Raw genomic sequence first — 12,634 nt, 5'->3', positions numbered from 1 at the left:
GAATTACTTCGAGCAAACATGCCAAAAATTTTGCTGTTTAATATATTATTATACCCTTAACAGGTTATATAAATACTGAACGAAAGGAATCTAGCGCTAGTAAGGAAACCTTTTTCATTTGGAGAGATAACTTCACGAAATTTTACACTGATTATTCCCGAAGTCAAACATTAAATCACTGAAGAAATTGTTCGGATCAAACAACTATAGCATATAGCTGCCATACAAACTGAAAGATCGGAAGTGAGTGCTTGTATGAAAAACTTGTTCATCTAAAGAGATAACTTCACGAAATTTGAGATAGGATATTGTACAAGTTAAATGTGCAATCACCCAAGAAATTGTTCGCATCGGTCTACTATAGCATATAGCTGCCATATCAACAGACCGTTCAAAATTAAATTTTTGTACGAAAACTTTTCTAATTGACGAAATACCTTAAACAAATTTGGCATGGGTTATTCTCTAAATCAACTGTGCATCTTCAGAAGAAATTGTTCAGATCGGATCACTATATCACATAGCTGCCATACAAAATCAATCTCCTGTAACTAACACTTTGCACTTGTGGGGGGTATTATAGCTCCAATGTGATCATTTCTTCTCATATTATTTTATAAATTCATGTTTTTTTTTATTGCTACAGCAAATATTGGCATCCATCGCTTTTACTTTTTATAATAAAAAATTTAAAAAATAACTAAATATGCGATAAGCTCAATGTGGTATTCGAAAGAACATTAACTCTTGCCTTGCTTACGCAGAATTATACGATTTTACATATATATATGTATATACATATTTACTTATGTATTAAAATTCTTTTGCAAACTCATTTACATGCAAACACACATATTTACTTATAACCGACTGAAATAATCGCTGATAAGCTTGAAATATGCAAACATAAATATTTCCCTTCTTTCTGTCAACACTGAAGTATTAATCAGCCCATTTCACTTGATTACCACGCTTGTAAGCAATAAAAATGCAACTCTGCAAAGTGGCTTTAATGAAAAAGCTAATAAAATTGTGGTCAGTTGGGCCACAAAAGAAATTGAAACATATTTTCGCGCCAAAAAAGTTGGCATTAATTTTCGTACGATTTTTTACAGGCTGTATACACGTAATTGAACTATACATACACATAATTATATATGAAACTATATATAAAGAACTACATTACCATTGAAATAGAAATTATGTCATAATTTAGTTATGTAAATTTAAAAATTTAAATTAATTGATTGTAAACAAAAAACTTCTGAAATCTTTAATTTCTGTTTTGGTTTTGTACAGCTTATTAGGACTACATACACACACATACATATATCAGAGCAGGTCCAAAAAAATTATTTTTTTCGTTTGTTACGCTGTATACGTTCGTAAACACTCTTCACTTCTGAACTTTTATTGCTCTTCATTCACAGCCTTAATACAGCCTATTTGTCTCGAATTAGAGTAAAGAAAAAAACATGCGTGTGCCTTAATCATAACCTTCAACATTTTGTTTTTAATGAGCTCACTTCTCATTTGTGCGCCAGAGTCTAGCATAATCAACAAACTTGAACCGTTGAACTTTATACCAGAAATGGTTTGTAAAACGCGCTGAAAATTTACGCCCACTATCAGTATCGAAGTGAGCAAAGGCCTATTTACAAAATAAACTTCAAACAACTACTACATAAATTCAGGTCACTTTCCTAGTAATATTAGCTAATTGGTCTACTAATTTACATAAACGTATAAACACGCTGTAATTAAGTTCTACATGTTCTAGCAATCAATTATGCCCTTTAGCGCACAACAACAAAAGCCTAATTAAAAAAGAGCATAAATTAATTGAGACCAAATTGGACACACATAGTAGCGGTCAGTTATTTTTGTAGTAGGCTTAAGTTTTAATTTCTTATTTAAAACAATGCGACTCATCTAGCCGACAGCAGCTTAGTTATAATACTCTTACACGTTACGAAAAATTGATAATAAAAAACTAGTAAAGAAAAAAAAATCAAGATAAATATGCGTTACATTTGTTCGGTGTATGTACTCGTATTACCTAACTGAATACATTTTTATTATCGTTTTTACTTTAATCCTCATTTTAGAACAATGCTAGGCATTTAAGTTGGCATTTTTAGTTCTCAAAAGCGTTTAAATATTTCTTTGTAGCAATAGTAACTAGAACTAGTCCCTCAGTTAGATCAGAGATACCGGTCTGAAATTTTGCTGACGTCATTTCCTTCCCTAGAAGGTGCTAATTTGTCGGAATGGCAGATATCGGACCACTCACTGTAGCTTAAATTTGAGTTTTTCATAATTTGCGCCATTTTTCCAACATAATTAGCTTATCCTAGCACCCAATCTACTAGCAATAAATCAGCATATGCTAATGTTTAGAGAAAGTGAACAAAAAGTAAATTTTTCCGCGAACAAAAAAAATATTGAGAACGTCAGCAATGCACAAAATTTATTTATAATAAATTAATTAATTTTTTAATAAAAAAAAAATATTTAATAAAAAAAATAAAAAAAAAATATTTTTTAAATAAAAAACAATAAAAAACAATTTTTACAATTGCTAGTGTCCCTAATCTTATTATACACATATTTTTTTTATAAAAATTGCTGCTTCCTTAATAAAAAAAAAATATTTTTTTTGATAAAACTTGATTCTTTAAAAAAAAATACTAAAAAATTTTTATAAATAAAAAAATTATTTCACTTTTTGATAGAAATTTTTCCTTTTTTTATTTGATAAAAAATATTTCTTAAAAAAAGCAAAAATAAAAAAAATACTATCTTCAAATAATATATAATTTTTTTTAAGACAAATTGCTTTGAAAAAAAATATTTGATTTCTGATAAAAAATTGTGTCAATTTTAATAATAACTCGTTTTACTAATAAAAAAAATATTGTTGTTAAAAAATGTTTCTTAAAAAAAAACACAATATATTTTTGATAAAAAATGTTTCTTAACAAAAAACAAAAATCAAAAAATCTTCCAATAATTAAAGAAAAATTGCTTCATTTTAAATAAATAATAAAAAAAATATTATTATTTGATAAGAAATGTAAAAAAAATAATAAAAAAATTGCTTTTTTTGAATATAAAAATTGTTTAAAAATAAAAATTGCTTTTTTAATAAAAAAAATATTTATTTTATTATCTTGGATAAAAGTTGCTTCTTGCTTTAAAAAATAATTTAAAAAAATGCTATCTTCGCCTAATACAGCTATTTCCCCACATACCCTAGTATATGAAATATTTCTTTGCATACACTCTAACTTCATATTTTTATAAATTGTCGCACTATTTAAGCAAAAAATATTAATAAAAAAATTTTAATAGAATTAATTACCTTAGCACTTTGCAGCGTCTCCCGCGGCTGTTCTAAATTCTGCACCGTATCCATTTGCTGTTCAACGTAATTGCGTATGGCCGCCGAGGCGTTGCGATATTTCTCCCAAAGCTCGACAGCGCGCTGATAACGCGTACACAATTGCAGCAAATTATCCGACGTATCATTCCAAGCTACAACCGCATCCTGCACAGCCGACTCGATCTGTTCGACAATTTGCACATCGCATGTTTCGATAAGAGGCTTAGCCGAGGTTTTTAAGTCATCCAAGAGTGTTTCGCGATTTTGCAAATCACCAGCAAGACCCTTTTGTGCGTACACGAAACAATTAAAAAAACAAAAACAAAACGAAGACGTATGTTAAAACACTGGTAAACACAATTGAGATATTATATATATGTATTTAATATCTTTTTTATATTATAATTTTATATTGAGGAGATATGCATTATTTGTGCTAAGCTCTTACTTTTTACTTAGTACACAGCCGGCGGGAAAAAACACTTAAATAAACCCACACATATGTATATGCTTTAAAAATTTTAAGCTTAGATTATTTTTTTTATTTTTGTTATATTTCCGCCGGTTGAGAATTCAAATATATGCTCCTTGGCATTAACAAAAAAACACATTTATAATTCCAACTATTGATCCGCGCGTAGCAAACGCCGTCGTTTGCGCACCCGTTCGCGTCAAAAGCTTAACACGTACTAAAAAGTAATCAACACAAAAGAGTCGCCGAAAAGAAGTAATACGAAAACAAAAGCAAATTACAACAAAAAAATATTGAAAAGTAAAGAAGTGAAGTATAAAAACAAATACAACTGAAAACACAAGAAACATAAGAGCGCCTTGTGGCTGCCACTTTGCTTAGCCCATTGGGCGACTGCGGCACACCACAACTTCACTCTCTAAAGCGCTTCTAATGGCGGACCCAAATTCTTTGCACACACGCGCACACATATGTACGTGCAAGCATACACGGGCGCATACAAACATACGTACATACGGCTCTTCATTTAGGCGCACTGCTACACTTTACAAACCGCACGCGTGTGAATAACGGACACACACTTCGCGCCGGCAGCTTGCGAGTAGTTAAAGCAAATCATTTTCACTTCATTTACCATTTCGGACATGGCTAATTATATTCACAATTGTCTTGTGTGCCTTAAAAATAACGCAAGCCAATCGAATTTGGTATGTAAAGAGTTGACTTCTGGCACCTATTTATACGCGCGTTATTTTTTTTTTAACGGAAGTATTGTGAAACTGCGCCGGAATACTTGTAATTGGCTAAAGTCAACGTTAAAGATGGCGCGCACTTGCCTTTAAGAGCATTTAAAGGGCTTGAGGAGTACTTGACGAAATGGTTTTGTGACGTAGAAGCACGAAATCGTTTAGAAAGTTTGGAAAATAGAAATATTTTGGCGCTTCGTAAAACTACAGAAATATATACGACAAAATTGGACGCACGTACAGGCAGCGAATAATAAATTTTAATAATTTACTAAATATCCGCGCTCATTATTCATTTATACTCCTTCCTAAGCACATACGATTTTACACGCCTACAACTTGAAAGATAATTAGCACTTACCTCTAGCCGCTCAGTGGCCTTGCGCAGCCGCTCGTAGTCTACCTGCCCGTGCACCTTCAGCAATTCCATCATAAAGTCAGTCTCCTGCACGGAATCGTGTACCAACTCCAGCTGACGCTCATAGCGCAACCAAAGCGCCAAGCGATTTCTCAGTATTGCCAGTATGTTCGTGCATTTGCTCTCCAAGAAGGCGTGATCGTCTTGCAGCTGCGAGATGTCACGCTCCAATTTCACAGGCGACACCGACATCTTCAAGCGCATGGGCAACGTATGCAACATTTGTCGTATACGCATGATTTCTTGCCAATTGCCGATGAGATCTTCACCAACTGTTTGACAATCGATTACCGCCTTTTCAATAGCTTCGCTGCTCAGTTTCTCAGCGCTTTCGCATTCATCCAATATGACCGAGAGTTTTGTTTGATGTTTGCGCAGATTTTGTATGCCCTCTTGTATGGCGCGCAATTGTTCGCGCAGCACGGAGGCGCCTTCGAGTTCTTCCGCAATTTGCGTGTTGATCTTGTGCGAGAGTGCGAAGAGTTCGCCCACCTTTTCCGGTTCAACGGATGGTTCTTGCAGCCCGATGCGTCCCAATTCATTGCCAATGAAGCCAACACGCGTACGCAACACTTGTATGCGCTCAATATAGAGGCACAGCTCTTCCTCATTCTTGATTACGCCCTTAATACTGGTCATTGTCAGATAGATTTCTTGCAACTCACGTTCGACCAATTTCAGTTTTTCTTCGGGTGGCACGTCTTGCGAGGCCAAGCTATTCACAATATTGTTCTGTATACGCTCAATAGAGGCGGCTATGTTTTGGCAACGATCTTCGAGTTGTGCATGGAACTGCCGCTGTAGCATTTCGTCGGCGAGCGGTATGACTTGTAATGCCTTTTCGAAACTGTGACCCGCTAGATTGCGTATGTTATTGTGCATTTCAAAATGTGCCTTCATCTCCCAGAACTGACGCATATGTTCAATGGGCTGCTCTAGTGGATCTTCGGGTATATGTATGTTGCGCAATTCCTTCTCAGCTTCGCGTACGAAAGTCTCCATTTTATCGGTTTGATTTTCATACTGTGCCCAAATCTCTTTGAAGACGAGCAGACGATGCAGGTACAGAGAGACTTCTTCACGTAATTTCAGCAGTACAATGAGCGCTTCATTTGTCTCTTCGACTAGATTGGGCGCCTGTACGAGATCTTGCAGTTTATTGGAAATATTTGAGAGTTGTGTCATTTTCAAGTAGTGATTCGAGATGTCGCTGCTGATGGACTGATATAGCGTAGTGTATTGGTCGTAGTCTGCAGAAGTGACAGCAGACAAATCGGGCACACGTTGTTGTGCCACATGTAACCATTGCAATTCATCCTTCATGCCCTTCTCTAATACCGTCCAGCGTGAAGCAGCTTGCACTAATTTCGACGAACGCTCCGAAGCCTTTTCCAAAAGCACGGTTGCGCGATTATAGAGTTCTTTGTGCAACTCGGCGTGCTTCTCTCTCGTCTCGGTATCGATATTCTCTTCCAGTGACTCCAGCATGGCACGGCAGTGGCTTAGGTTTACAAAGAATTTGCGATGTTTCTGCACTTCATTGTTGAGTTGTTCCAATGTGCTGGATATAATTGGACTTTCGACCATCTTATCGGCCAGCACAGTGATGTTGGTGAATTCCTTTAGTGTTTGCTCATACTCATCGGCTAGTGACTGCAACTGCAGCAAGCGGTCGCGTTCAGCCTGTATGTTGTTTTCAATGTTTTTACAAACTTCATAGGAATTGTAGATGTCTTGCGGCACCTTCTTTCCGGGGAAGTTGCGTTGGAATGCGCGCGCACTTTGTGTGAGCTCTGCGATACTAGCTTGTACGTCGCGGTTTTGTGCCTCCAATTCATCGAGGCTGCGCAATTTTCCATTCAATGTTACGTCTTGCGACACAATAGTGTCGTAACGTTCTTGAAGTTCTTCCAAAATGGTGGTGGTGCGATGTATCAATACGACAAAATTATTCCACTTATTCAACTCTTTAGTATCTTGTGCCTGGTTGTCTTTGGTCACTTCTTCCACTGCATTGACATGCTCCTTGAGCGCATCAACACACTGCTGCACCTCTGGGCCAGTCAAGTGGTCAGCTTTCTCCAAGTGGTTTTCGAGTGTATTGACATTCGACTTAATGGTGCCGAGTTCATCGTTCAACTGGTTATAATCGTCCAACTTCTGCTCGGAAGGGCCTTCATCAGAGTTTTGTCTGATTAAGTACACGCGATATTCAACAGTTTCGAGCCATGTTGACACTTTTTCAATAACGGTTATGACGGTAGTTTCAATGACGGTGCGATCACCTTGCTTCACAGCTACCTCCAAATCGTGCAAGCCTTGATTGACTTCCTGCGCGCGTACTTCAACAGGCATATCCGTTATCTTGTCGGATAGGGTAGCTAAATGCAATACATTGCTAAGTGGTTTATGCTCAGGTGTGGACTCTTTCAATGATCTAATTCGTCCACCGATGACTTGCTTCGTTTCAGCCCAAACATCCACAGCCTTTGGTTTCACTTGTGATCCAGGATAGTGTTGTAGGCTTTCAGACATAATCATTGCCTGTGAGGCATCCTTAGGTGTCTTGTCAATACCAACTGCTGTTGTTGCCGCTAACCAAATGCTCTCAGTGGCACTTTCTGGCATATCTTTATCGGGTCCTGGTGTTAGTGGCACAACAATCTCTTCTGTTGGCGAACTCACTTCCTCAATCATGACGGATGAAGTTGGTCTGGAACGTGGTTTGCTACCTTGTTGACTGGTAAGGTTCACCTTACTCTGCTCACTGACCTGTAGCGGCAAATCGGGGAATTCCTCATAGACCGTCGTCTTAGTGATTTGCAGTTGCACCAATTGTGGTTTCTTTTCCTTACTTCGTGAACCGGTATCTTCTGACACTTGCTGACTAGTAGTCACAACCACACCTGCTTCGGGTACAATGTCCTTTGCTATTTCGATATTCACATTGACCTCTGGCAACTGCTCGACAATAGAGTCATCTTCGTCTGGCTTCTCTTCAGCAGTATGTTTCTTCTTTTTCTTATCCTTTTTCTTTTTATCCCGTTTGGGCAGCTCAATTGTTTGTGTATGCTCATATACAATTGGATCAATCTCTGAGTTGTCCGTATCTGGCGGTATTGCTACTGAAGTTTGTATTTCAATATTGTACGGCTCAGATAAGGAAGTCAATGTTGATGAAATATCTTCTGTTAGTGTAACCGGTTCTAAGGAAACAGGCTCTTCTACTGGTTGAGGTTCATCACGTGGTGTAGTCTGTGATGTTGAGTCTACAAGTTGAGTCAGCTCAAATGTGGTTGTGTGCTGATCACGTTGCTCTGCAGGTGCTTTAACCACTTGTACTGGTTCTATGAATTCTTCAATTACCGGCTCGGGTGTACTTGCTGGTTGAACATAATCCACCGGTTCCGGTGTGAGAGTTTGTACGTAAGTCTCATGAGTGACTGTGTGATCTGTGCCAATAGCTTGGTCAGATTTTTCAACCTTTTCAGTTGGTAAATCTGTAGTTAAATCCTTGACCAGCTCGTGTACTAAAGGTTGAACGACATCGCTGGTACTTGCCTCAGGTGAGCGTGGTGATTCCTTAGGTGTAGTTTGTAGTTCCTTTTCAATGGTGGTAACCACAATTGTTTGGCTTGATATTTCTGTGGTTTCTGGCTTAGCGGGTACTTCTACTTGTGGCAAAGGTTCTGAATAAGGTGCCTCAGTTTGTACTTCTTCTTCTTCAGTTTGTTTTGGCTCAGGAGCTATTTGTGTAACTGGCTCCTCAGAACGTGGTGTTGTCTGCATTTCAGTATCCGTTATTTCAACTGTGATCGTCTGCGCCTCAGTCTCTTGACTTTCTGGTACAACGTCAATGCTTGTCTGCAAGGATATTTCTTCTTGTTTGGGCTTATGTTCGGGAGATGTCTGGGATGATTTGATCTCTTTGATGGGTTCTTCATAGATCGGTGCAGACGGTTCTTCACGTGGGGTGGTTTGTTGCTGTTCATCTTCCACGTATGAAACTTCTATTACCTCGGTAGGAATTACTAGCTCCGTAAGCGGTGCACGTGGTGAATCAGAATCTGGCGATACAACCGCTTCCTCCACAACCTTCACTGAAGTATCTATTTCAATGCTGGTCGCTTCACTTTCAGGGCTAATCTCGGCAATCACCTCCTGCCTAACTTTACCTTCAGATTCCAAACTGGGTGTATCAATATCACGCGGTGTTGCTTCTGATGACGGCACATGAGACTCGGCATCTTCAGGTATTCTTGATCTCTGCTTCTTTCGCTTATGTCGCATCTTTCTAGAATCTTCATTTTCATAATCATAAAGGGATACGTCATCAGCTTCATATCCAGTTTCACGTGGAGATTCAATGTCGATTTCGGACACTGAAATTTTGGACACAGGCACCTCAGATTTCTCAACCTTAGGTTCCTCTTCACTCTGCTCAAATTCAGGTTCGACATCTTCCTTTCTTTTCTTTTTCTTACGACTTCGCTTGGCATCGGCAGGTGTGAGATTCAATTCATCGCCGCGCGATGTGGTATCCTCGCGTTCTGTTTCGGTCACCGTTGAGGTTTCAACAATTGTCATACTCACTTTGGGTGGCAATTGTTTAGGGTCAATATCTTCCTCAGGTGTCATAACAACTTTCAAAACACCGCTGCCGGTTTGCTCAATAGATGGCGCAGTCACTGTGAATGATTTTCGTGGAGAATCACTGTCAGTGGCCAACACTTCGCCAGAAATAAAGAGCTGTGTGGCAGCACGTATGTCGATTTGAGACTTTTCGGCAGGTAACGGTTGCAAAAACTTGTCCTCTGGTGGAGTTTTAGTAACTGTTTCGGTAGATGTTAATGAAACAAGCTCGCTGGCAGGTGTTTCCACAATAATTGTTTCTGGTTCGTCTGCGGTTGTGGCAACATCAGTTACTAGCTTTTCTTCAGATTGTGTTGGTCTCTCTTCAGGTACTTCCTTGACAATGGTGACTTGTGAGGATGGTAGTTCTGGTTCTAATACTGTTGATTCAGAAGGTACGGGAGTAGGTTCTTGAGTTTCAATTGGCGAAACTTCAGGTTCTTTAACCGATGTTATTACTTGTGGTTCAGAAACATGTGATGCTGGCTCGGTAGCATCTGGTGGTAATACTGCAGATGGGATTTGCTCGGAGACCAAAGTTTCCGGCTCTTTAAATGGAGCCAATTGCGGCATAACTAATTCAGTGGCAGCGGGTGCAGATATTTCAGTGGTTTCGGTTATAACTTTCTCAGGCGGTAACTGCTCAGTGGTGACTGTTGTAATAGTTGTTGTTGTCAACGTTGCCGTCCTCTGATCTGGTTCACTTTCTTTAGGTTTTTCCTTGGGTTCTACAACTTTTTCAAATTTGTATTCTTCCAGAGAAACCGGATAACCCGTATCTTCATCAACTGGCCAAACAGTATCCACTGGTTTGGACTCAGTGGTTGCTTTAACTTCATATGTCTCAAGCAATGGTTTAGTTGCGTCATCGGGATGATGAGAGAAATCGATATCAGTTGGCACCAAATGATGTTCTTTTGGCCAAATCTCATGAATATTTTCAATGAGTTTAGTTGGTTCGATGGTTTGTACGCTTGGTGAAACTACCTCTTCAATTACTATTGTCTGTTCATAAGGTGTTGTACTTAAGTCCGCTGGAATATTAACAGGGCTAGTACTAGTAGTTTCTACGGTTTCAATTACTCTTTGTTCAACTACTTTTGGTGCGGGCAAATCAACAAATTCTACTGGTGCTTGGTCTGTTGATGTTGTTGTTGTTCTTTCTGTAGTACTTGTTGTTGTAATACTGGTTGTTGTTGGTTGTGTTTGTGTTGTTGTAGTAGTTATAGTAGAAGATTCAATTTCAAATACCTGTTGCGGCTGCGTCGAGTCTGTCACTAACGGCACAGCCTCGTCTACAGGTGCGCTTGTCTGTGGCAACTGCGGTTCCAACAAATCAGTCGAAACCTCTTCAATTACCACGCCAGGTTCTTTCGTCAGCCGCTCGAACTCTTCCTCGGTCACCACTTTGCCATTGACGGTGCGTATGATATTCACATTCACCTGTGGCGGCAACTCTTCTTCACTGACCTCGATTTCTTCTGGCTCTTCAACCACCTCTTCGGTGACATGTTCCACACCATCGATTACCACGATGCGCTTAATAATCTTACGCGTCTTTCGTATAATTTTACGCGTTACTTGCTGCACAACCGCGCGTATGCTGCTTTGCGAAGTGGCCGTGGTTGTCGGACCCTCACTAACAACGGTAATCATTTCGGTTTGTTGGCCCTCAGGTGTTTGCAGTTGTTCAAAACGTTCGATTGTTGGCTCCGTTTCGAACTCCTTAACGACCACCGCATTCGAATCGGAACCGTCTACGACAGTACCGCGTGTTTGCTGCGTTATTACCGTCTGATAGCCGCGCTGATCGTCACCACTGGTATCGGCAGTTTGCACATTTTCCAAATTCAATTGTCCGGTGGATTGTATTTGTATATTACCATCGGCATCCGTGACTGTGGCAATTGAACTGATTTGCTGATGCTGTACGACCTGTTGGCGTGTGCGCGTTACTTTCTTCACAATAATGTGCTTTGTACCATCCGCATCCACCACAACTTCGGTGGTAGTTTGGTCGGGTTCAACAAAGGTGGTTTCGAATGCTTGCGGTACATTCTTCAATACCAGTTCGGTGGCACGATCCACATCTCCTTGCGGTTGTTGATGATAACGCGCTTCGATTTCGACATCCTCTGGCACTTCAGGTATCTCTTTATTCGGTATCGTGTCAATCTGTATAGTTTCCTGACCGGCTTGTATGGTTGAGGTGACTAAAATATTCTCGGTAGGCTTACGCTCCTTCTGCGTCTGCATGGCAGTCTCAGTGGTTTCAACGAAAGGCGCTAATGGCACAACTGTTTCTGCGAAACTAGTTTGCGCCTCAACTGTGTATGTCTCCACAACTGGTTGCGGTTGTGGTACGGCAAGACTCTCGGACGTTTGGGTTTCTACTGCGAGCGCTTGTATTTGCACTGGTTTAACTTCCTCCTCTGGCATTGGAGTCGAATCAATGGTGCTAGCATTTGATTCAATGGATACTGGTGCGCTGATTGGTGGCTGTATTAAAGCGTCGGCTGCTACACGCTTGCGGTGCTCTTCCTCCTGTCTAGCTTTGCGCAACTCCACAATAGTCTTCTCGATGGTATAAATGCGTGTCGTGGCGACTGTGATTTGTTCACGCAGCAACGTGATAATAAGCTCAAGCTGATCCATCAGATCACAGGCCATTGGTGCAACGTCTTCATGTTGCTGCAGTAGACGCGTCTTCTCGACTAACTCTTCCAGTGATTGTTGTTTATCCTTGAGCGTGCGTAGCAATTGCTGACTGCGTTCGGCTTGCGTTTTGAGCTGCTCCTCATCCTCGGCGACTTCGGGTGTCGGTTCGAGGTCTTTAAGCTGTTGCGATACCTCCATAATCCATTCCTGCAATGCAATCAAATGCATTTGGTATTCGTTGAGTTCTTCCTCGCGCTTCTTCTGACCATGCATGGCATTCTATATGGTGGAATTGAAAATTTTATTGTTAGTTGTGGTTGAAG

At 39.8% G+C, this 12,634-nt stretch overlaps 1 protein-coding gene across 6 annotated transcripts in view; it reads right to left on the bottom strand.

The window, feature by feature from the left end:
• The window catches only part of LOC105231134 (muscle-specific protein 300 kDa), a 190,506-nt gene that overhangs the window by 17,684 nt on the left and 160,188 nt on the right, over nucleotides 1-12,634 (bottom strand). For all 6 annotated transcript variants that reach the window (XM_049459658.1, XM_049459647.1, XM_049459657.1 and 3 more), the window contains exons 28-29: nucleotides 4,965-12,590; nucleotides 3,365-3,670 (exon numbers count right to left, since the gene is read on the bottom strand). In XM_049459658.1, the coding sequence (XP_049315615.1) occupies nucleotides 3,365-3,670; nucleotides 4,965-12,590 (7,932 nt within the window). The remainder of the gene's footprint in view (nucleotides 1-3,364; nucleotides 3,671-4,964; nucleotides 12,591-12,634) is intronic.

This window comes from Bactrocera dorsalis, chromosome 1 (assembly GCF_023373825.1).
Source record: "Bactrocera dorsalis isolate Fly_Bdor chromosome 1, ASM2337382v1, whole genome shotgun sequence".
Classification (NCBI taxonomy): Eukaryota; Metazoa; Arthropoda; class Insecta; order Diptera; family Tephritidae; genus Bactrocera; species Bactrocera dorsalis.
Note: the sequence above shows the minus strand (reverse complement) of the source record. Positions and strands in the feature narration are given on the sequence as shown.